General features: G+C 49.5%; 1 protein-coding gene across 1 annotated transcript in view; it reads left to right on the top strand.

The window, feature by feature from the left end:
- Positions 1-26,206, top strand: part of ZNF711 (zinc finger protein 711) — a gene marked incomplete in the record, with an annotated part of 150,928 nt that overhangs the window by 121,027 nt on the left and 3,695 nt on the right. The window contains 2 exon segments of the mRNA XM_030210925.1: positions 10,835-10,978; positions 11,898-11,978. Coding sequence (XP_030066785.1) covers positions 10,835-10,978; positions 11,898-11,978 — 225 coding nt within the window.

Here is a 26,206-nt window from a genome sequence, read left to right on the forward strand (position 1 = left end):
CAGACCGCTCGTAACTCCAGGAGATTGATCTGCAGATCGCGTTCCTGGAGGGACCAGCTTCCTTGGGTGTGAAGTCCATCGACATGAGCTCCCCACTCCAGGAGAGACGCATCCGTAGTCAGCACCTTTTGTGGCTGAGGAATTTGGAAGGGGCGTCCCAGAGTCAAATTGGTCCAAACCGTCCACCAATACAGGGATTTGAGAAAACTCGTGGGCAGGTGGATCACGTCCTCTAGACACCCAGCAGCTTGAAACCACTGGGAAGATAGGGTCCATTGAGCATGTGAAGACGAGCCATGGGAGTCACATGGACTGTGGAGGCCATGTGGCCAAGCAATCTCAACATCTGCTGAGCTGTGATCTGCTGGGACGCTCGTACCCGGGAGACGAGGGACAGCAGATTGTTGGCCCTCGTCTCCGGGAGATAGGCACGAGCCGTCCGAGAATCCAGCAGAGCTCCTATGAATTCGAGTCTCTGTACTGGGAGAAGGTGGGACTTTGGATAATTTATCACAAACCCTAGTAGCTCCAGGAGTCGAATAGTCATCTGCATGGACTGTAGAGCTCCTGCCTCGGAAGTGTTCTTCACCAGCCAATCGTCGAGATAAGGGAACACGTGCACTCCGAGCCTGCGAAACGCTGCTGCTACCACAGCTAGGCACTTCGTGAACACTCTGGGCGCAGAGGCGAGCCCAAAGGATACCACACAGTACTGGAAGTGACGTGATCCCAGACGAAATCGGAGATACTGTCTGTGAGCTGGCAGTATCGGGATGCGTGTATAAGCATCCTTTAAGTCCAGGGAGCATAGCCAATCCTTTTGCTGAATCATGGGAAGAAGGGTGCCCAGGGAAAGCATCCTGAACTTTTCCTTGACCAGATATTTGTTCAGGGCCCTTAGGTCTAGGATGGGATGCATCCCCCCTGTTTTCTTTTCCACAAGGAAGTACCTGGAATAGAATCCCAGCCCTTCTTGCCCGGATGGCACGGGCTCGACCGCATTGGCGCTGAGAAGGGCGGAGAGTTCCTCTGCAGGTACCTGCTTGTGCTTGAAGCTTTAGGATTGTGCTCCTGGTGGGCAATTTGGAGGTTTCGAGGCCAAATTGAGGGTGTATCCTTGCCGGACTATTTGGAGGACCCACTGGTCGGAGGTTAGGAGAGGCCACCTTTGGTGAAAAACTTTCAACCTCCCCCCGACCGGCAGGTTGCCCGGCACAGACACTTTGACATCGGCTATGCTCTGCTGGAGCCAGTCAAAAGCTTGCCCCCTGCTTTTGCTGGGGAGCTGTGGGGCCTTGCTGAGGCGCACGCTGCTGACTAGAGCGAGCGCGCTGGGGCTTAGCCTGGGCCGCAGGCTGTCGAGAGGGAGGATTGTACCTACGCTTACCAGAAGAGTAGGGAACAGTCCTCCTTCCCCCATAAAAACGTCTACCTGAAGAGGTAGATGCTGAAGGCTTCCGGTGGGAGAATTTATCGAAAGCGTTATCCCGCTGGTGGAGCTGCTCTACCACCTGTTCGACTTTTTCTCCAAAAATGTTGTCCGCTCGGCAAGGGGAGTCCGCAATCCGCTGCTGGATTCTATTCTCCAGGTCGGAGGCACGCAGCCATGAGAGTCTGCGCATCACCACACCTTGAGCAGCGGCCCTGGACGCAACATCAAAGGTATCATATACCCCTCTGGTCAGGAATTTTCTGCACGTCTTCAGCTGCCTGACCACCTCCTGAAACGGCTTGGCTTGCTCAGAAGGGAGCTTGTCCACCAAGCCCGCCAACTGCTGCACATTGTTCCGCATGTGAATGCTCGTGTAGAGTTGGTAGGACTGAATCTTGGCCACAAGCATAGAAGAATGGTAGGCCTTCCTCCCAAAGGAGTCTAAGGTTCTAGAGTCCTTGCCCGGGGGCACCGAGGCATGCTCCCTAGAACTCTTAGCCTTCTTAAGGGCCAGATCCACCACACCAGAGTCGTGAGGCAACTGAGTGCGCATCAGCTCTGGGTCCCCATGGATCCGGTACTGGGACTCGATCTTCTTGGGAATGTGGGGATTAGTTAGAGGCTTGGTCCAGTTCACCAGCCATGTCTTTTTTAGGACATGATGCATGGGTACTGTGGACGCTTCCTTAGGTGGAGAAGGATAGTCCAAGAGCTCAAACATCTCAGCCCTGGGCTCATCCTCCACGACCACCGGGAAGGGGATGGCCGTAGACATCTCCCGGAGAAAGGCCGCGAAAGACAGACTCTCGGGAGGAGAAAGCTGCCTTTCAGGGGAGGGAGTGGGATCAGAAGGAAGGCCATCAGACTCCTCGTCAGAGAAATATCTGATGTCCTCCTCCTCCTCCCACGAGGCCTCACCATCGGTATCAGACACAAGTTCATGAACCTGTGTCTGAAGCCGTGCCCGACTCGACTCCGTGGAAACACGGCCACGGTGGAAGCGCCGAGAGGTAGACTCCCTCGCCAGCACCAGCGAAGCTCCCTCCACCGACGTCATCGGGGAGTCTTCCTGGGAGGCGGCCGCAGCCGGTACCGCAAGCGGTACCAATGTCGGAGACCTCACCCTGGGCAAGGGGCCAGCCAGCGCCTCACTCGACGGTACTGGTGGCGCAGGCACCCCCGGTACTGGAGGGGAAGGGCGCAACAGCTCTCCCAGGATCTCTGGGAGAACGGCCCGGAGACTCTCGTGCAGAGCGGCTGTGGAGAAAGACATGGAAGCCGATGCAGGCGTCGAGGTCAGAGTCTGTTCCGGGCGTGGAGGCGGTTCCGGGCTGTCCAAGGTGGAGCGCATCGACACCTCCTGAACAGAGGGTGAGTGATCCTCCCGGTGCCGATGCCTACTGGGTGCCGACTCCCTCGGCGACCCAGAGCTCTCGGTACCGATGCGGGAAGGAGACCGGTGTCGATGCTTCTTTGATTTCTTCAAACGAAGCATGTCACCAGAGCTTCTTGGTACCGATGAGGAGGACGTAGAATCCAGCCGTCTCTTCCTCGGGGCCGAGGCAGAAGAAGGTCTGTTTCGGGGGGGGGGGGGGGCTGTACCGCAGGAGCCCTCAGGGCAGGAGGAGACCCACCCGAAGGCTCACCGCCACCAGCAGGGGAATGGACAGCCCTCACCTGCACTCCAGTCGAAGCACCACCGTCCGACGACATCAGCAGAAATGGAGGTCCCGGTACCACCGACGCCGACGCTGCCTTTCGATGTCTCGGTACCGACGATGCGGAGGGTCGAAACCTCGATGCAGTCGATGCCGAGGTCGAAGACTTCGATGCTGTTGGCGTCAATGCACTTGATGCCTCCGGTGCTGGTGTCGACGAAGAGCCCGAGAACAACACGTTCCACTGGACTAACCTCGCTACCTCAGTCTTCTTCTGTAAAAGAGCACAAAGACTGCAGGCCTGCGGGCGGTGCCCAGCCCCCAGACACTGAAGACATGAAGCGTGCCTGTCAGTGAGCGAGATTACCCGGGCGCACTGGGTGCACTTCTTGAAGCTGCTGGGAGACTTCGATGACATGGGCGGAAAAATCACGCCGGCGAAATCAAAATTCGCGATGGTGACGAAGGGCACCAAAAATAAGGGAGAGAGAAAAAACCTGTACCGAGGCCACAAAAAAGGCCTATCCCGAAAGCGAAAGGAAACTTACGCCGGGGAAACAAACTGGAATAATCTTTTCGGAGAGAAGGTGGAAGATCTAGTTGACCAGATGAAGAAGCACACAGATTCTATGGCATCTGTCTCCCGGTGGGCGCCTTCTGCTTCCGCCTCCTCAACTAGGAGGTTTTTTGGTGGGTCGTGGAGTGCTCCCTATTCCTATTCTAGGGTAGGTCTTGCCAGCCTACTCAGGCTCAGCCCCAGCGCGCTCGTTCTCATCAACAGTGTGTGCCCAAGACCCCTTGCGCTCCCCAGCAAAAGCAAGGGACGGGCTTTTGACTGGTTCCAGCAGAGCATAGCCAAAATAAGTGTCCGTACCGGACAACTTGCCGGTTGGGGGGAGGCTGATGTTTTTTCACCAAAGGTGGCCTCTCATATTCTTTTTTTTTTTTGGGGGGGGGGGGGGGTTGATATCTTTTCCTGATATCACCAAAGAGGAAACCTCCCACCTTCTTTCCTCCTCAAAATGCACCACTTGCTCCTCTGATCCCATCCCCACCAACTTACTTAACACCATCTCTCCTGCTATCACCCCCTCCATCTGTCATATCCTCAACCTCTCTCCTCTGCAACTGTCCCTGACACCTTCAAGCATGCTGTAGTCACGCCACTCCTCAAAAAACCATCACTAGACCCTACCTGTCCCTCCAACTACCGCCCCATTTCCCTCCTACCCTTCCTCTCTAAGATACTTGAACGTGCCATTCACAGCCGTTGCCTTGATTTTCTCTCATGCCATCCTCGATCCGCTTCAATCCGGCTTTTGCCCTCTACACTCGACAGAAACAGCACTATCTAAAGTCTGTAATGACCTGTTCTTGCCCTCGACCTTTCTGCCGCTTTTGACACTGTCAATCACAATTTACTTCTTGCCACACTATCCTCATTTGGGTGCCAGGGCTCTGTCCTCTCCTGGTTCTCCTCCTATCTCTCCCACCGTACCTTCATTCTCATGGATCTTCCTCCACCCCTATCCCGCTCTCTGTTGGAGTTCCTCAGGGATCTGTCCTTGGACCCCTTCTTTTTTCAATCTACACCTCTTCCCTGGGCGTGCTGATCTCATCTCATGGTTTCCAATATCATCTTTATGCTGATGACACCCAGCTCTATCTCTCCACACCAGACATCACTGCGGAAACCCAGGCCAAAGTATCGGCCTGCTTATCTGACATTGCTGCCTGGATGTCCAACCGCCACCTAAAACTGAACATGGCCAAGACCGAGCTTATTGTCTTTCCACCCAAACCCACTTCTCCTTTCCCTCCACTCTCTATCTCAGTTGATAACACCTCATCCTCCCCGTCTCATCTGCCCACAACCTTGGAGTCATCTTCGACTCCTCCCTCTCCTTCTCTGCGCATATCCAGCAGATAGCCAAGACCTGTCGCTTCTTTCTCTATAACATCAGCAAAATTCGCCCTTTCCTATCTGAACACACCACCCGAACTCTCATCCACTCTCTCATTACCTCTCGCCTTGACTACTGCAGCCTAATCCTCACTGGCCTCCCACTTAGCCATCTATCCCCCCTTCAATCCGTTCAGAACTCTGCTGCACGTCTATCTTCCGTCTGGACCGATATGCTCATATTACCCCTCTCCTCAAGTCACTTCACTGGCTTCCGATCAGGTACCGCATACAGTTCAAGCTTCTCCTACTAACCTACAAATGCACTCGATCTGCAGCCCCTCATTACCTGTCTACCCTCATCTCCCCATACGTTCCTACCCGAAACCTCCGCTCACAGGACAAATCCCTCCTCTCAGTACCCTTCTCCTCCACCGCCAACTCCAGGCTCTGCCCTTTCTGCCTCGCCTCACCCTGTGCTTGGAATAAACTCCTCCAGTCCATACGCCAAGCCCCCTCCTTACCCATCTTCAAATCCTTACTCAAAGCACACCTCTTCAATGTCGCCTTCGGCACATAACCATTATACCTCTATTCAGGAAATCTAGAATGCCCCAATTTGACATTTCGTCCTTTAGATTGTAAGCTCCTTTGAGCATGGACTGTCCTTCTTTGTTAAACTGTACAGCGCTGCGTAACCCTAGTAGCGCTTTAGAAATGTGTAGTAATAGTAGTAGTAGTTTGCCGGGTTCTTGAAGCCTGGATTGGCCGCTGTCAGAGACAGGATGCTGGGCTTGATGGACCGTTGGTCTTTTCCCAGTGTGGCAGTTCTTATGTTCTTATCTCGACGATTGGCTGGTGAAGAGCACCTCAGAGGACGGTGCTCGGGATTCCATGCGAAAGACTATTCAGGTTCTGGAACTATTAGCTTCTCAGTGGCATCAGGCCACAGGGAATCCAGAAGATGTCATCCATGTGTCCACCGGCTTTGCACATTCTCTTCAATGGTGGACGATTCGATCCATTTTGACCATGGGACGTCCATTCCAAATTCCTCAGCCACAGAAAGTGCTGATGGATGCATTACTCCTAGGGTGGGGAGCACATATGGATGGGCTTCACACCCAGGGAGCCTGGTCCCCCCAGGAAACAGGTCTTCAGATCAACCTCCTTGAGGTCTGAGAGATCTGGAACTCTAAAGGCTTTCAGAGATCAACTGTCCAACCAAATTATCTTAATTCAGACAGACAATCAGGTTGTGATGTACAACAAGCAGATTTCGCCCTGTTTGTTGGGAGGCCGTCCAGATGTGGCTTTGGGCACGCCGTCATGGCATGTTTCTCCAAGCCACTTATCTGACAGGCGTAAACAACAGTCTGGCTGACAGGCTGAACAGGATAATGCAACCTCGCAAGTGGTCGCTGAATATGAGCGTAGCCTGTGAGATCTTCCGGACGTGGGGCACCCCCTTCGGTGGATCTCTTTGCCATTCATCTAAACCACAAGGTCCCTCAGTACTGTTCCAGGCTTCAGGTCCATGGCAGACTAACGTCAGATGCCTTTCTCCTACATTGGGGAACAGGCCTTCTGTATGCTTATCCTCCCATACCTCTGGTGGGGAAGATTTTGCTGAAACTCAAGCAAGACCGCAGAGCCATGATCCTGATTTCACCTTACTGGCTGCGTCAGATTTGGTTTCCTCTTCTTCTGGAGTTGTCCTCCGAGGAACCGTGGAGATTGGAGTTTTTTCCGACCCTTATCACTCAGAACGAAGGGTCACTTCTATATCACAACCTCCAGTCTCTGGCTCTCATGGCCTGGATGTTGAGAGCCTAGAATTTTCTTCCTTAGGTCTTTTGGAGGGTGTCTCCCAAGTCTTGCTTGCTTCCAGGAAAGATTCCACTAAGATGTGTTATTCTTGTAAATGGAAGAGGTTTGCCGTCTGGTGTGACAGCAAGGCCATAGATCCCATTTCATGTCCCACACACACCCTGCTTGAATATCTTCTACACTTATCAGAGTCTGGTCTCAAGACCAACTCCGTAAGGGTTCACCTCAGTGCAATTAGTGCTTATCATCAACGTGTAGAAGGTAAGCCTATCTCTGGACAGCCTTTAGTTGTTTGCTTCATGAGAGGTTTGCTCTTGTCAGAGCCCCCTGTCAATCCTCCACTAGTGTCATGGGATCTCAACATTGTTCTCACCCAGCTGATGAAAGCTCCTTTTGGGCCACTGAATTCCTGCCATTTGAAGTACTTGACCTGGAAGGTCATTTTCTTGGTGGCTGTTACTTCAGCTTATAGGGTCAGTGGACTGCCAAGAGAGCATTGGCCTTTTACATGGAGCAGACGAAGCCCTTCAGATAGTCCGCCCAGTTGTTTGTTGCTTTTGATCCCAACAGGAGGGGCGTCGCCATCGGAAAACATGCCATTTCCAGTTGGCTGGCAGATTGCATTTCCTTCGCTTATACCCAAGCTGGGCTGGCTCTGGAGGGCCATGTCACGGCTCACAATGTCAGAGCCATGGCTGCGTCGGTGGCTCACTTGAAGTCAGCCTCCATTGAAGAGATTAGCAAGGCTGCAACGTGGTCTTCAGTCCACACATTCACAACTCACTAGTGCCTTGAGCAGGATACCCGACGCGACAGTCGGTTTGCACAGATGGTGCTGCAGAATCTGTTTGGGGTTTAGAATCCAATTCCATCCCCCTAGGCCCGTTTTATTATGTTCCAGGCTGTACTCTCAGCTAGTTTGTATATAGTTTCAGGTTAATCTACTTTACGTCCTCGCCGTTGCGAGGCCCAATTGACTAACATTTGTTGTTTTGAGTGAGCCTGGATGCTAGCGATACCCCACTTGTGAGGATTATTCAACCTGCTTGTCCTCGAAGAAAACGAAGATACTTACCTGTTCAGGTATTCTCTGAGGACAGCAGGCTGATAATCCTCACAAACCTGCCCACCTCCCCTTGGAGTTGTCTTTTTTACCTTTTTACTGAGGAGCATGGCCGCGTAGCGGTCAGGAAGGCACTTGGCGCATGCGCAGTCGGACGCGTGTCACGCTCAGAAGTCTCTAGGAACGTTTTTGCTATTTGGAATGCCGGTTCCCGGGCTGGCGCAGATCACCAACCCACTTTTGAGGATTATCAGCCTGTTGTCCTTGGAGAATACCTGCTACAAGTAAGTATCTTCGCTTTATAGTCAGTTTCTAAGGATTAAGGGACTTTGTTAAATACATCTATGTTTCAGAGCATATCTGGTGACATGCGCAGATGATTTGAAGCTAAAGGATATCTGAAACATAGTATTGAGAGTTATTATAAGAGAGCAGAAAGTATGGATAGAGCTGATCTACTGCATCCTGCAAAAGACAGTATTGTTTGTACACTGCCTTCCAACAATATTTCCAGGAACATCATCAAGATAATAAGGACATGCTGGCAAATAATTGAATTCAAAGATAAAAAACTGATTGTGGCATACAAAAGAGGCCAGAATATTAGAGACTTATTAATAGTATCTGCACTTCCAAGCATCAGAAAAGATGTCATACAACCACCCTATGGACATTTTTGATGCAGAAACTGTTCATTCTCTGGAGTGAATTTAAAAACCAAAGAATTTATAGACCTATACTCTGGTCCAAGATTTGGATTGAGACATTTTTCAAACTGTAAGACCATTGGAGGAATATATGTAGCAATCTATCCCTGCGATCTTGTATATACTGGTATGATGAAGAGACAAAAGATTAACAGAAACGTGCCATCAAGAGAAGAGAAACAGAGAAGCAAGCCCCTGTTGTCTCACTCAGTGGAGAAAAAAACACTCTTTTGAGGGCTATGTCTGACATTGCTGCCTGGATGTCTCACTGCCATCTGAAACTAAACATGTCCAAGACTGAGCTGCTGATCTTTCTCCCTAAACCAACCTCTTCTCTTCCCCCATTCTCTATCTCTGTGGATAACACTCTCATCCTCTCTGTCTCATTAGCTCATAACCTTGGGGTCATCTTGGACTCCGCTCTCTTTCTCTGCATATATTCAACAGACTGGTGAAACGTGTCGTTTTTTTTTTCTCTATAATATCACCAAAATTTATCCTTTCCTTTCTGAGCACACTACCAGAACCCTTATCTATACTCATCACCTCTCGCTTAGACTATTGCAACTTGCTTCTCACAGGTCTCTCACTAAACGTTCTCTCTCCCCCCTTCAATCTGTTCAAAATTCTGCTGCACAACTTATATTCCGCCAGTTCTCATATTAGCCCTCTCCTCAAGTCACTTCATTGGCTCCCTATCTGTTTCCGCATACAATTCAAACTCCTCTTATTGACTTACAAGTACATTCACTCTTCAGCTCCTCAGACCTCTCCACTCTTATCTCTCCCTACACTCCTCCCTGGGAACTCCGTTCACTGGTTAAAGCTCTCTTATCTGCACCCTTCTCCTCCACTGCTAACTCCAAACTTCGTTCCTTTTATCTTGCTTCACCATATGCCTGGAGTAGACTTCCGGAGCTGGTACGTCAAGCTCCATCTCTGACCGTCTTCAAACCTAGGCTAAAAGCCCACCTTTTTGATGCTGCTTTTAACTCCTAGCCCTTACTCACTTGTTCAGTACCCATGTTTTATCATACCCACCTTAGTAATTTCCTTATCCCTTATTTGTCCTGTTTGTCCTAATTAGATTGTAAACTCTGTCGAGCAGGGACTGTCTCTTCATGTCCAGTGTACAGCACTGCGTACGTCTAGTAGTGCTATAGAAATGATAAGTAGTAGTAGTATACTGTAGATTTTTAATCTTTGCCAAACCAAAGCTTTCTTGGAGAGAAGGGAGATGGGGACAAGATTTTATTGAGTTTGGAACATAGATTGATTTTCAAATTTAATATTGTCTTTCTTCATGGTCTCAACCAGGGCAGTATTTAAATCTATTATGATAAAGTTTCTTTTCCACTTTTGACCATGTCTGCCTCCACAGGGACCTAGCAGACCATCTGCCTACTTGTTTCTTGAACATTAGCGCATGGCCATGAATACAAAAAATAGAAGATTGGGTTTTTACGGCTGTGGTAAAAATAGCCTTAGCGTCAAGAAAGACCCGTTTCCGGGTTTTCTACTGCCTATTTTTACCACAGCTTAGTAAAAGGACCCCTTAGTGAACTACTGTCTTCAGAGGAGTATATGTTACAAGTAAGCAACTTTGCTTTTTTTTTTTTTTTCTAGTTGTAGGCACATCGATGTTATGATTTTTAGTGTTGGGACTGATTGTTGTACATAGAGTTGTCACGAACATCGCTCACAAATGCTTGCGCTGCAAAATTCTGAAGTCTGTAAGTGGATGAATATTTGGAGATGAGTCAAACCTTATTATCCCAATGTTCTGTGTTTTTTTGTGGGCCAAAAAAATGTAGGCTATCTCCATGATATTCATCTGTCCTATACAGATAAATTCCTCTTGGTAATTATTTTTTATATTTCCTGAATTTTGCAGAGTAAAAATTTAAGTATTATGTAGTACCTACATATTTAGTTGATAATCACAGCCATCAGTGAGTTTACAAATAATGGATTATTTGGAATAAATGTTGTACAGCTAAGCCACAGTTTCTCTCCAATCCTTATTCTGCCAAATACCTACGCCCTCCCTCGGGGGGAAAAAAAAAGAAAAACTAGCTGCTGAAACCAATAAAAATGTATTTTACGAAATTGTGAAAAATCTAAAATACATCTTTGCCATTCATCTGTGTGTTAACATATTTAATATATTTAATGTTATGAGAGTTTTGCCTGAATTTATTTTTCATTTTCTGGTTTTATGATTTGTCTTTTCTTTTTAAGGAAATAACCTGGAGTCAAAATTAGAAAATAAAAATGGTACAGCAACGCAGTACTTGCAGATTTGTGACAGCATTGCCACAAATAAAGCCCTTAAACAAAAAGCCAGAAAGAAGAGGAGGGGAGAAACTAGGCAGTGGCAAACAGGTATGCACTAGTATTGTAGTATGTGGGGAAGCAGTTTTTGAATTCCTACTCCAGGACATACTGCATATGCACCATAGTGTAAAAAAAAAAAAAAGCATTTTGTGAAATGTTTCTCAGATTGGGTTAGAAACTTGAGTGAGAAGGGCAATGGTAAATGGAATTTATTATCAGGAAAGAGGTATTATCAGTGGAGTGCTGCAAAGATCGCCTTTGGTCTAGTTTTATAAGTGATATTTTAGATGGTTTGTAAAAACATTTATCTTTTTGCAGATGATAGGTCTGCAATAAGGTAGTTAATCTAGAGAAAGTAGAAAAATTGAGGAGTGATTAGGGAGGCTTAAGAAATGTTCAAGAACTTGGCAACTAAAATTCAGTGCAAAAAAATTATGCATTTGAGTGCAGAAATCCAAAAGATTATTGCTTTAATTGTAAGATGAAGTGTTAATAATATACCAAACAAAAGTATGATCATAGCATGATCTTGCTTGACATCAAGCTATTAGAACAGTACAAGAAATGGCAGCAGAGAGAGCAGGAAGAATGATAGGATGCATTGGGAGACGTATTATCAGTAGAAGAAAGGAGGCAGTAATGCCACTGTGTAGAGCATTAGTGGGACCTTGTATGGAGTATTGTGTCCGATTCAAAAATGATATATGGAGATCAGAAGTATTCTAGAGAGAGGCTACTTAAATGTTAGTCTGCACAATAGTCCCTATAATAGAAGACCTAAATGATTTAAGCATATGTTTCTTAAAAGGGAAAGATACATAGTAGACATTAAAATACCTCAAAGGTATTAATGATGCAAAGAAGCAAGCATTTTTCAATGGAAAGAAATTTTTAGAACAAGGGATCATGATAAGCGGCTCACAGGGGGGTACACTCAGCAGTAACATAAGGAAATATTTCTTCACAGAAAGGGTGGTGGATGCTTGGAACAGCCTCCCAGTGGAGGTGCTGGAGGCCAAAACAGTAACAGAATTCAAGAAAGCATGGGGTAAGCACAGAGGATTCTTACATACAAAGATGTGAGAATAAAGCCTGAGAATCGAGTAGGTTGTATGGTATTGTATCAGGAATGGACAGACTGTCTGGGGTTTGCAGTCCTTATTTGCTGTCATTTTTTATGTTGTTCTGTTTCTCTCTGTAGTAATGTGATCATAAATTGATTAGAGCCCAGATATAAACTGGCTGTTAGACTTATGCCATTCAATTTTATTATCCTCTGAATTTAGTAACTTTGATTTAAGCAAACAATGCATCAGACGTTTTATATTCCTGCTAGTAATTGCTAAGTTGTGAATCGTATCATCTGGATTTAAATGAAAATAGATACACTATAGGGGATCATTTTTTAACTGCCTGCATTGGTAAAAAGCATTCAGGTACTTTTCACTCCGCAAACATAAGGATTTTCAAAGTAAAAGTATCTGCATACTTTCCCTTTAAAATTTATCCCAGGAAAGATGCCTGCACGTATTTACAGTGGCTATAGAAAGTCTACATCCTTTCTAAAATGTTCTCCTTGTGTTGGCTTATAGCTTGGAATTAAAATGCATGCATGTATGCATGTATCCTACCCCACAGTAATCAAGGGAAAAATATATTCTTCAAGGACAAGCAAGATGATGAATATTCTTACTGTAGGGTGGCATCACTGTTGTTCTCTAGAAGCATGAGGAAGTGCCCCATTGTGCATGTGCATCTCTTCCCATACGCAATTGTCACGCAGGACCAGGTCAACCTTAGTTTTTCCACAGAGCAGTGAGGATGCTGTACCAGTGTCTCCCCTCAGTTTGCATCTCTTTTTTTTTGGTGGTTATCTACCATTTGTTATTTTCACTATCTCCCATTGTATAAGTGTTTGTGCAGGGCCAGAACTCTCTCCTTTATTTTCTTTAGTCAGGTTTTTGGCATTTTTTAAAAGTTTTTTTCTTTATTTTCTGCAGCTCACCAGGCTCCCTTAGGCTTTAAGCTTCCCGTTTGGGGTCTCTCTTTCACAGTAGAGCCATTTGATTTCAGATTAGCTATTTTTTTTTGGACATCTCCCTTAAAACTCCCAGTGATTTTAAGAAGTACACCAGGTGCAACAGTACCATGTCCTTTACAGACACTCATAATTTGTGCTTTCAGTGCCCGGAGCCTGATTATAATCTCATTTCTTTACAGACTCTGTTCATGGATATCAAAAAGAGGAATTAAAGGTAGTCAGAAGCTTTGCAAATTAATTTTTGTCACCTACGAGTCCAGTCCTTCGACTTTGGCATCGGAGGCATGGGCCTCGATGGCTCTGGGCACTGCATCAGTATTCTGAAGGTCTCTGCCTGCCTTGGCATCAAGCATTGGTAGTGCCCATCAGGATTTAGCATCCTCTGGTCCCACATCAAGGATGAAGAAGGAATTGTTTTCGTCCTCCTCAGTGCCTAGGGACCCCAATGTTGGATGAAGGCCAAGAAGCATCGGCATTGGTCCCCCTCGAGCCATAGTGTCAAGCACAGCGAGACATCGAGATCTTCAATACCCTTGAACCCCTGACATGAGAAGAGCTCATCCTCATAAAGACTGGAGGGGGTGTATTGGTGTCCATTGAACCGAGTCCAGGTCACTGATCCGATCCCAGTACTCTCCAGGGTCATGACCATAGTGGGTGAGCCCCAACCTTTACCAGTGGTGGCCTTTGAATCCAAAAGGTTCCCAGATTTGAGAAGTTCCATCTTCGCTATTCTGTGGTGGTCAAATCTGCTCTCAAAAGAGCCAAGAGTTCCTAGACTTATTCCTTGGGGCTACCCAGGAGAGGGAGGCTTATTCTTTTGCGTTTTTTGGGAAGACATTTTTCCAGACAGCTATGCTATATACTGAACATACACTTGTGGAATATTATTCGTAGTGTAGCAGAATTCAGAGACATAGTCCTTCAGGGAAGTCTGAGGAAATCTGTCAGCTAGTAGCCAAAGAGTGGGAGTTTGGAAAACATATGGGCCAGGCAACACTTTGGCATCCAGAGGCCTCCACCATGAGTACTGGGTTGCGCAGACTCACTTAGCTGCATGCCTCAGACTTGGAACCTGTGATTCAGGAGATGCTAGTGGAAGTTCCATGTCAGTGTGATAGTCCTTTTGGTGACAAAGTAGAGGAGGTTGTGGACCTCATAAAAAATATATTCCGATAACCATCAAGTCACTTCACCTGCCCACTCCTGGCTCGGCATCCACATCCAGTAGGTATACTGGTGGAAGGCAATGGAGAACTTACTACTCTGAAAGGCATAGGTAACCCCCACCCTCTCAACCATTCCAGAACAACCAGAGGTCTTGCTTCCATCTGGGGCAGCAGAAGTCCAGCAGGCTCTCCAGTCAAAGCAAGAGATGAGCTTTTGACTGGCTCTGGGAGAGCATAGCCGCAATCCCAGTAACTGCCCCAGACAAACTTCCAGTAGGAGAGAGGCTGAACGTTTTTCAAGAAAGGTGGCCCCTTGTAACCTCAGATTGGTGGGTTCTCAAATAGTCCGGACAGGTTACGCTGTACAGTTGGAAACAGGCCCTCCAAATTGCCCTCCAAGAGCATCAAAGTTAAGCTCTCGACATCAGGAAGTGCTTACAAAGGAACTCTCTTCCCTCTTACAGGCCAATGCAGTTGAACCCATTCCACCAGGAGAAAGAGGGCAGGGATTTTATTCCAAGAATTTCCTGGTTCCCGCCCAAAAAAGGGCAGCGGGATTTTGTCCCAACCTAGGCCTAAGAGCCTTGAACAGATATCTGGCAAAGCAAAAGTTCAGGATGGCTTCCCTGGGCAGCCTACTCCCTATGATTTAGGAACAAAATTGACTATGCTCTCTGGACTTATAGGACACATATACCCACATACAGAAACATCCCAGGCATAGGAGGTATTTCTCAGATTTTGAGTAGGGAAACATCACTACCAGTACTGTGTACTGCTATTTGGCCTTGCTTCAGTCCCCAGATTGTTCATAAGTATCTAGCAGTAGTTACAGTATTGCTATGCAGACTGGGGGGTACACATACTTCCCTACAAAGAAGATTGGCTGGTCAAGAGTACATCAAAGGAAGGAGCTCAAGAATCAATGTGCAGAATCATTTGGGTGCTAGAAGCTACTAGGGTTTGTCATTAATTACCCCAAGTCCCATCTCAACCCATCCCAGCAGTTGGAATTTATAGGAACCCAGCTAAGCACAACTTAGGCCTTCAGCCTTCTCAGGCTAAGATCTATCTGAAACGCTCTAAAGTTCTTCAGAGATCAGCTAGAAAACCTAATCATCTTAATTCAGACTACAACCAAGTGGAAGTGTACTATGTCAACAAGCAGGTAGGTATGGGCTCGTATCTCCTTAGTGAGAAAGCACTCGGTATGTGGCAATGGTCCATCTCTTGGGGTTATCAAAGCCCCTTACCTGACATGGAAGAACAAGTGTCTGGCGGATAGATTGAGCAGAGTTATGTAGCCACATGAGTGGTCCCTGAACATGGATGTTGCCTGGAAGATCTTTTGAGAGTGCAGCACTCCCTTGGTGGATTATTTTGCCACTCAGCACAACACCAAAGCCCCTCAGTTCTGCTCCAGAACAGGATCACACAGCTGCGTAGCCTTGGATGCCTTTCTCCTCAGTTGGGGAAAAGGTCTTTGGTATGCATATCTTCCTATGGCTGTCATAGTGAAAAAAAACTCCTTTCATTCAAGGAGGACCAAGGAACCATGATCTTTATTGTGCCATACTGTGACTCAGTGGCGTAGCCAGACCTGACATTTTGGCTGGGCCCAGAGCTAATATGGGTGGGCACTAATATATATATATATATATATATATATATATATATATATATATATATATATATATATATTTCTCCGAGGACAAGCAGGCTGCTTGTTCTCACTGATGGGTGACGTCCTCGGCAGCCCCTCCAATCGGAATCTTCCTAGCAAAGTCCTTTGCTAGCTCTCGCGCGCCGCGCATGCGCGACCGTCTTCCCGCCCGAAACCGGCTCGAGCCGGCCAGTCTTCTTTCGTCCGCACTCGGTACGGCTGTGTTTTTTGTCGTGTCGAGCCCCGGAGAGTCGACCTCGCGCGTCCGTTTTATATTGACGTGTTTTTCTTCGGAAAAGTTCTGTAAATTTGTCGGGAAGTGCTCCGAAAACCCCCTTGGGTCTCGTTTTCCCTTCCCGTATTTCCAGTTTTTGCCCCGGTAAGTTTTCTTTCGTCGTCGGGGTAGGCCTTCTTTCGGCCTCGGTCGAGATTTTTCTCCCTTAAAGTTTTGGTGCTCCAAATTCGTCATTTCGGATTTTGACTTCGCCGGCGTGATTTTTCCGCCCATGACATCGAAGCCTTCCAGCGGCTTCAAGAAGTGCACCCAGTGCGCCCGGGTAATCTCGCTCACTGATAGGCACTCTTCGTGTCTTCAGTGTCTGGGGGCCGAGCACCGTCCCCAGAACTGTAGTCTGTGTTCCCTGTTACAAAGGCGTACTCAAGTAGCGAGATTAGCCCATTGGAACGTTTTGTTCTCGGGCTCTTCGTCGGCATCGGCACCGGGGTCATCGTGTGCATCGACGTCATCAGCGTCCAGACCTTCTTCCTTGGCTGCCAGTGCATCGAGTGCATCGAGGCATCGGCCCTCTGCATCGGCGCCGAGACATCGGATAGCTGCATCGACGTCGGTGGTACCGGGACCTCGTCTCCTGATGTCGTCGGACGGTGGTGCATCGAGTGCAGTGCAGGTGAGGGCTGTCCATTCCCCTGCTGGTGGCGGTGAGCCCTCGGGTGGGTCTCCTCCTACCCTGAGGGCTCCTGCGGTACAGCCCCCCCGAGATCGACCCTCTTCGGTCTCGGCCCCGAGGAAGCGACGGATGGATTCTACGTCCTCCTCGTCGGTGCCGGGGAGCTCCGGTGACATGCTTCGGAAGAAGTCGAAGAAGCATCGACACCGGTCCCCTCCCCGTGTCGGCACCGAGAGCTCTGGGTCGCCGAGGGAGTCGGCACCGAGAGGACCGCTCACCCTCTGTTCAGGAGGTGTCGATGCGCTCCACTCTGGACAGCCCGGAACAGCCTCCACGCCCGGAACAGGTTCTGACGTCGACGCCTGCATCGACCTCCATGCCTTTCTCTGCAGCCGCTCTGAACGAGAGCCTCCGGGCCGTTCTCCCAGAGATTCTGGGAGAGCTGTTGCGCCCTACCCCTCCGGTACCGGCGGTGCTTGCGCCTCCGGTACCGTCGAGCGTGGCGCCGGCTGGCCCATCGCCCGGGGTGAGGTCCCCGACGTCGGTACCGCGTGCGGTGCCGACTGCGGCCACCTCCCAGGAAGGCTCCCCGACTACGTCGGCGGAGGGAGCTTCGCCGATGCGGGCGAGGGAGTCTACCTCTCGACGCCCCCATCGTGGACGTGGCCCCATGGAGTCGAGTCGGGCGCGGTTGCAGACGCAGGTCCGCGAACTTGTGTCTGACACCGAGGGTGAGGCCTCGTGGGAAGAAGAAGAAGACCCCAGATATTTCTCTGACGAGGAGTCTGAGGGTCTTCCTTCTGATCCCACTCCCTCTCCTGAAAGACAGCTTTCTCCTCCCGAGAGTCTGTCTTTTGCTTCCTTTGTCCGGGAGATGTCTACGGCCATCCCCTTCCCGGTGGTTGTGGAGGACGAGCCCAGGGCTGAAATGTTTGAGCTCCTGGACTATCCTTCTCCACCTAAGGAAGCGTCCACTGTTCCCTTGCACCATGTCCTGAAAAAGACATTGCTTGCGAACTGGACCAAGCCACTAAGTAATCCCCACATCCCCAAGAAGATCGAGTCCCAGTACCGGATCCATGGGGACCCAGAGCTGATGCGCACCCAGTTGCCTCACGACTCTGGAGTTGTGGATCTGGCCCTAAAGAAGGCTAAGAGTTCTAGGGAGCATGCTTCGGCGCCCCCGGGCAAAGACTCTAGAACCTTAGACTCCTTTGGGAGGAAGGCCTACCATTCTTCTATGCTCGTGGCCAAGATTCAGTCTTACCAGCTCTACACGGGCATACACATGCGGAATAATGTGCGGCAGTTGGCGGGCTTGGTTGATGCTCTTCCCCCCGAGCAAGCCAAGCCTTTTCAGGAGGTGGTCAGGCAGCTGAAGGCGTGCAGAAAATTCCTGGCCAGAGGAGTGTATGACACTTTTGATGTTGCGTCCAGGGCCGCTGCTCAAGGTGTGGTGATGCGCAGGCTCTCATGGCTGCGTGCCGCCGACCTGGAGAATAGACTCCAGCAGCGGATTGCGGACTCGCCTTGCCGTGCGGACAATATTTTTGGAGAGAAAGTCGAACAGGTGGTAGAGTCTCTCCACCAGCGGGACACCGCATTCGACAAGTTCTCCCGCCGGCAGCCTTCAGCTTCTACCTCTACAGGTAGACGATTTTTCGGGGGAAGGAAGACTGTTCCCTATACTTCTGGTAAGCGTAGGTACAATCCTCCTTCCCGACAGCCTGCGGCCCAGGCTAAGCCCCAGCGCGCTCGCTCTCGTCAGCAGCGTGCGACTCAGCAAGGCCCCGCGGCTCCCCAGCAAAAGCAAGGGGCGAGCTTTTGACTGGCTCCAGCAGAGCATAGCCGACATCCAAGTGTCAGTGCCGGGCGACCTGCCAGTCGGAGGGAGGTTGAAAGCTTTTCACCAAAGGTGGCCTCTCATAACCTCCGATCAGTGGGTTCTGCAAATAGTCCGGCAAGGATACACCCTCAATTTGGCCTCCAAACCTCCAAATTGTCCACCGGGAGCTCAGTCTTACAGCTTCCAGCACAAGCAGGTACTTGCAGAGGAACTCTCCGCCCTTCTCAGCGCCAATGCGGTCGAGCCCGTGCCATCCGGGCAAGAAGGGCTGGGATTCTATTCCAGGTACTTCCTTGTGGAAAAGAAAACAGGGGGGATGCGTCCCATCCTAGACCTAAGGGCCCTGAACAAATATCTCGTAAAAGAAAAGTTCAGGATGCTTTCCCTGGGCACCCTTCTCCCCATGATTCAGCAAAACGATTGGCTATGCTCTCTGGACTTGAAGGATGCCTACACACACATCCCGATACTGCCAGCTCACAGACAGTATCTGCGATTTCAGTTGGGCACACGCCACTTCCAGTACTGTGTGCTACCCTTTGGGCTCGCCTCTGCGCCCAGGGTGTTCACAAAGTGCCTAGCTGTAGTAGCAGCGGCACTTCGCAGGCTGGGGGTGCATGTGTTCCCATATCTCGACGATTGGCTGGTGAAGAACACATCCGAGGCAGGAGCCCTGCAGTCCATGCAGATGACTATTCGCCTCCTGGAGCTACTGGGGTTTGTGATAAATTATCCAAAGTCCCATCTTCTCCCAGTGCAGAAGCTCGAATTCATAGGAGCTCTGCTGGATTCTCGGACGGCTCGCGCCTATCTCCCAGAGGCGAGGGCCAACAACTTGTTGTCCCTCGTCTCGCGGGTGCGAGCGTCCCAGCAGATCACAGCTCGGCAGATGTTGAGATTGCTGGGCCACATGGCCTCCACAGTTCATGTGACTCCCATGGCCCGCCTTCACATGAGATCTGCTCAATGGACCCTAGCTTCTCAGTGGTTTCAGGCTGCTGGGGATCTAGAAGACGTGATCCACCTGTCCACGAGTTTTCTCGAATCCCTGTATTGGTGGACGATTTGGTCCAATTTGACTCTGGGACGTCCTTTCCAAATTCCTCAGCCACAAAAAGTGCTGACCACGGATGCGTCTCTCCTGGGATGGGGAGCTCATGTCGATGGGCTTCACACCCAAGGAAGCTGGTCCCTCCAGGAACGCGGTCTACAGATCAATCTCCTGGAGTTGCGAGCGATCTGGAACGCTCTGAAGGCTTTCAGAGATCGGCTGTCCCACCAAATTATCCAAATTCAGACAGACAACCAGGTTGCCATGTACTATGTCAACAAGCAGGGGGGCACCGGATCTCGCCCCCTGTGTCAGGAAGCCGTCAGCATGTGGCTCTGGGCTCGCCGTCACGGCATGGGGCTCCAAGCCACATATCTGGCAGGCGTAAACAACAGTCTGGCCGACAGACTGAGCCGGATTATGCAACCTCACGAGTGGTCGCTCAACTCCAGAGTGGTGCGCCAGATCTTCCAAGCGTGGGGCACCCCCTTGGTGGATCTCTTCGCATCTCGAGTGAACCACAAAGTCCCTCAGGTCTGTTCCAGGCTTCAGGCCCACGGCAGACTGGCATCGGATGCCTTCCTCCTGGATTGGGGGGAGGGCCTGCTGTATGCTTATCCTCCCATTCCTCTGGTGGGGAAGACTTTGTTGAAACTCAAGCAAGACCGAGGCACCATGATTCTGATTGCTCCTTTTTGGCCGCGTCAGATCTGGTTCCCTCTTCTTCTGGAGTTATCCTACGAAGAACCGTGGAGATTGGAGTGTTTTCCGACCCTCATCACGCAGGACGAAGGGGCTCTTCTGCATCCCAGCCTCCGGTCCCTGGCTCTCACGGCCTGGATGTTGAGAGCGTAGACTTTGCCTCTTTGGGTCTGTCAGAGGGTGTCTCCCGCGTCTTGCTTGCTTCCAGGAAAGATTCCACTAAGAGGAGTTACTTCTTTCTGTGGAGGAGGTTTGCCGTCTGGTGTGACAGCAAGGCCCTAGCTCCTCGCTCTTGTCCTACACAGACCCTGCTTGAATACCTTCTGCACTTGTCTGAGTCTGGTCTCAAGACCAACTCTGTAAGAGTTCACCTTAGCGCAATCAGTGCATACCATTACCATGTGGAAGGTAAGCCGATCTCAGGACAGCCTTTAGTTGTTCGCTTCATGAGAGGTTTGCTTTTGTCAAAGCCCCCCGTCAAGCCTCCTACAGTGTCATGGGATCTCAATGTCGTTCTCACCCAGCTGATGAAACCTCCTTTTGAGCCACTGAATTCATGCCATCTGAAGTACTTGACCTGGAAGGTCATTTTCTTGGTGGCAGTTACTTCAGCTCGTAGAGTCAGTGAGCTTCAGGCCCTGGTAGCCCAGGCCCCTTACACCAAATTTCATCATAACAGAGTAGTCCTCCGCACTCACCCTAAGTTCTTGCCAAAGGTCGTGTCGGAATTCCATCTGAACCAGTCAATTGTCTTGCCAACATTCTTTCCCCGTCCTCATTCCTGCCCTGCTGAACGTCAGCTGCACACATTGGACTGCAAGAGAGCATTGGCCTTCTACCTGGAGCGGACACAGCCCCACAGACAGTCCGCCCAATTGTTTGTTTCTTTTGACCCCAATAGGAGGGGAGTGGCTGTAGGGAAACGCACCATATCCAATTGGCTAGCAGATTGCATTTCCTTCACTTACGCCCAGGCGGGGCTGGCTCTTGAGGGTCATGTCACGGCTCATAATGTCAGAGCCATGGCTGCGTCGGTAGCCCACTTGAAGTCAGCCTCCATTGAAGAAATTTGCAAAGCTGCGACGTGGTCATCTGTCCACACATTCACATCTCATTACTGCCTGCAGCAGGATACCCGACGCGACAGTCGGTTCGGGCAGTCAGTTCTTCAGAACCTGTTTGGGCTTTAGGATCCAACTCCACCCCCCGAGGGCCCTGTTTGTTCTGTTCCAGGCTGCACTCTCAGTTAGTTGGTAAATTTTTTAGGTCAATCTCAGTTATGTCCTCGCCGTTGCGAGGCCCAATTGACCATGGTTGTTGTTTTGAGTGAGCCTGGGGGCTCGGGATACCCCATCAGTGAGAACAAGCAGCCTGCTTGTCCTCGGAGAAAGCGAATGCTACATACCTGTAGAAGGTATTCTCCGAGGACAGCAGGCTGATTGTTCTCACAAACCCGCCCGCCTCCCCTTTGGAGTTGTGTCTTCCCTTGAAGTGTATTGTCTTGCTACATACTGGACTGGCCGGCTCGAGCCGGTTTCGGGCGGGAAGACGGCCGCGCGAGAGCTAGCAAAGGACTTTGCTAGGAAGATTCCGATTGGAGGGGCTGCCGAGGACGTCACCCATCAGTGAGAACAATCAGCCTGCTGTCCTCGGAGAATACCTTCTACAGGTATGTAGCATTCGCTATATATAGGCATGAGTAGTGTGCCCTACTTCTAGCATTTTTCCTCTCTCTCCCTCCTTTCATCCAGCATTTCTCCTTTTTCTCTCTCCATCTGACCAACCAAGGTCTCCCCCTTGCTCCCCTTCCTTCTCCCCAACAGCTTGTCTCTCCCCTGCCCTTTTCCATGTCCCCTCTTTCCATTCATCTTTCTCTCTGTACCCCTCTTCTATCCAGCATCCCAACTCTTTCTTTCCATCCAGCATGTCCCCTTTCTCTCTCTCCCTTCCACCAACATCATCTCTCGCTCTCCACCTTCTGTCCAGTGTCTCCCTCCTTTCATCCATCTCCTCTCTCTTCCTCCTTTCATCCAGTGTCTCCCCTTTTTCTGTCCCCATCCAACATCTTTGATCTCTCTCTCTCTCTCTCTCTCCCCCCCCCCCCCCATGCAACATATACCCTGACACACTATCTTCCTCCTCCCCTTCCAAACAAAATATTTTTCCTCCACCCCAGCATCCACGTACCTTAGCTCCCCAGGCACCCAAACGGCTGCTGAGATCAGCTCAACTGCATCCCTTCTACACGCTTGCCACTGTGAGCAGCCTCAACAAAAGAAGAAAATGAAGCGCGGATCCCCCGCTGCCGCAGCAGCCTTCAGGCATGCGCTGTCGGTCTGCCGGTCCTCAGCCCTCGTCGGAACAGGAAATTGACGTCAGCGGGGGCAGAGGACGGCAGAGCCGACAGCGCATGCCTGAAGGCTGCTGCAGCTCCGCGCTTCATTTTCTTCTTTTGCTGAGGCTGCTCACAGAGAAGCAGCGGCGGCGGAGGATCATCGTAGCGGCAGCGGGAGACTTTCCCGCTTTGGCGGGAGTGCGGAAGATGACCTGCCAAAGCGGGAGTCTCCCGCTGAATGTGGGAGACTTGGCAGGTGAGCGGGCGGGCCTGAGCCAAGATTGGGCGGGCCTGGGCCCACCCGTAGCTACGCCCCTGCTGTGACTGCAGCAGATATGGTTCCTTCTACTTCTGGAGCTAGCTGCTGAAGATTCATGGAGACTGAAATGCTTTCCAACCCTCATCACCCTGAACATGAGATCACTATTACATCCCTACCTCCAGTCCCTGACCCTTCACGGCTTGGATGCTGAGAGGCTAGAGATTGACTCTTGTTGCTTAGATCCTAATTGCTTCCAGGAGAGATTCAGCTATGAGGTCATATAGTTTCGAGTGGATGTGGTTTACTGTCTAGTGTAATGGCAGGGCCCTAGATCTTTTTTGCTGTCTTACACAAAACTGTGTGAGTATTTTCTATGCGTGTCTGAGTTGTGACTCAAGACCAACTCTGTAAGGGTTTAGTGCAATTGGAGGTTATCATCATGTATAGGGTAAGCCCATCTCTGCTCAGCTTTTAGTTATTCTTGAGGGACTTACTGTTGATGAAACTGCCTGTCAAGTCCTCCACTGTTATGGACTCTTACCATTCTTCTTATCCAGCTGATGAACGCTCCCTTTGAGCCACTTGATTCCCGTCACCTGAAGTACCTGACCTAGAAGGTCTTGTTTTTGGTAGTAGTCACTTCGTCCTGCAGGGTCAGTGAGCTCTAGGTCCTAGTAGCTGATCCACCTTTCAGCAAGTTTCATCACAAAAGAGTGGTTCCTTCCTAAGGTAATGTTGGAATTCCATCTTAATCAGCCAGTTGTTCTGCCAACATTTTTCCCAAAACCAGATGCCCATCAAGGGGAAGTACACTCTGAACTGCAAGAGTGTCTTGGCCTTCTATCTGGAGCAAACTAAAGTCCTTAGAAAGTCCACTCAGCTTTATTCCTTTTGACCCCAATAGGATGTGGGATGCTACCGGTAAAAACATTCTTTCTGATTGGCTTGCAGACTGCATTTCTATTACTTATGCCCAGGCTGGAGTGATTCTGGAGGGTCATGTCATGATTCACAACATCAGAGCCATGACTCTGTCAATTGCCCACCTGAGATCAGCCTCTATAGAGATTTGCAGATATGCAACGTGGTCTCAAGTCCATACATTCACATTGCACTACTGTCTAGTCAGACAGTCCTTCAGAATTTATTTGGGATCTAAAATCCAATTCCACCCTCCTAGGCTTATTTATTTCTGTTCTCAGTTTGCCACTGGGCTTCATCTGTTGCAGGCCTCCTTTTTGTTCCCCTTTTTTAAATTTAGGACAGGCTAGTAGCTAAGGATTTCTAATAGTAAGAATATTCTTCATCCTGCTTGTCCTCAGAGAAAGCGAAGTTATCTGTAGCAGTTCTTCTTTGAGGACACCAAGATAAATATTCTTACTGCCCAACCCCCCCCCCCCCCCCCCCCCCCACCTCCTTTCGGAGTTGCATTCTATTAGCTTTTGTACTAGACTGAGCTTGTACCATGTGGTGACAGCAGGCAGGAAGATGCATGCATGGTGCGTTGAGATGCTTCCAAACGCTTTTAGAAAAGAAAGCTGGGGAATCTCTCTGTGCTGGGCCCTGTTGGCGACATCCCCAACAGTACGAATATTCATCCTGCTTCAAGTGAGTAACTTCGCTTTCTATAAACTCTTAGGAAATTAAGTAGGTCCACCCTCACCACTCTAGCACTGTAGGGAACAGTGCTGGGAAAACACTGGCTGAACACCGAGTTGGAATTACCGACCAATACTCAACACTAACAGCATGTAAATTATATGCATGCTGTTAGTTTTGAGCATTGGTTGGTAAAGGGGTCCTAATGTTCCTGGCACGTGTCCACAAGAGCTGTGCAGTAGGCACAGCTCTTGTGCATATGTCTAGTAGCAATGGTACCCCCCATTCCCCCCCCCCCACCCCAAAACTTGAAAGCACCCTCAGTGGTCCAGTGGACTCTCCAGAAAACTTACCCTGGTGGTCCAGTGGTCCCACAGACCCCCTTCCCCCCAATTGAATACTGGCCCTGATGGTCTAGTGTAATCCCCAACCCCCCCTGACCCCCCCCCCCCCCCCCCCCACATACATTGTGTCAGAGGCAGGAGGAAGACCTACTTTCTTCTGCCTCTGGGCGCGCCTGCTTCAAAGTAGTGGTTCCTGCACCCTTGCCCAGTGCATCCTGGGATGCACTGGGAGGGGCCAAAGTACCATATAAGGAGGGTAAGGGGCTGTGGCATGCTGCTGGCTTTGGCTCAGGCACTGACAGGAAAGTTAGCAAGGGACCTCAACAACAGCTCCTGAGCTGTTGGTCATTTTTAGCCGCTAGGGCAAGGGTTTTCCATGCACTGGTTTTCTGTGCGTTGCATGGAATTGCTAATGAGCTTGTTTTAATACAAGTGGACTCATTAGCATGGGACTTCTGGTCACTGCTTCCGTGCACAGTAAAACTGGCCAAAAGCATCTGTGCATTGGCTGCACAATAATGTTTAATTTAGACTGGCTAAAACCAATGTGAATGAAACACTGCAAGCCCAGTTTGCTTTGGCCATCTTTTCCACCCCCCCCCCCCCCCCCCCCAAAAAAAAAAAAGTACATGATCTCTGCTTTGAAGCATCATGAAATGGGGATGTTTCTCATCAGCAGAAACTTTGGGGCACTTGTCAGGATAGAAGGGACAATGAATGGAGAAAAGTATAGAAATGTCCTTGAGGAAAACTGCTGCTCTCTGCAAGAAAGTTAAAATTAGGAGGCAGTTCAAATATGACGGTAAGCTGAATCATGCAGCAAAGCAACAGTGGGGTGGTGGGGTGGCTAAGGAACAAAAAGCTAAATGGCCTTGAGTGGTTTAGTCAGAGCCTGTCCTCAATCCTATTGAAAATCTATGGCATGACTTGGTAATTGCTGTACATCAACAGTAAGACAGCCAAAAGGTGTTTCCACCAAATAATTGACTCGGAATTGGGGGTGGGGGGAGATGCAAGACACATGAAGTGGTTGCTTTTGAGTTTTGTTTTTTAGTTATATGCTTTGTTCCCAAACAAAACATTTTCTCACTGAAAAGTGCAGTGTTTTGATAAGTGAGAAATAACTCATCATTTCAATGTTACACACTGACACAGCAAAATGTAAACAATATTCAAGGGTGCATAGACTTGATATAGCCACTTACAGTTGTAAATTTGCACAGGATCTTTAACTAAAGAAAGAAACAAAAGCGCACATTTTGAAAATGCAAAAGTTACATGTGTAGTTCCAAACACCACTTGGAATGATTCCCTTCCCCTGTAGAACATAAATTTAAGTATAAAACAGCACCATGC

The sequence above is a fragment of the Microcaecilia unicolor genome, chromosome 7, assembly GCF_901765095.1.
Source record: "Microcaecilia unicolor chromosome 7, aMicUni1.1, whole genome shotgun sequence".
NCBI lineage: Eukaryota > Metazoa > Chordata > Amphibia > Gymnophiona > Siphonopidae > Microcaecilia > Microcaecilia unicolor.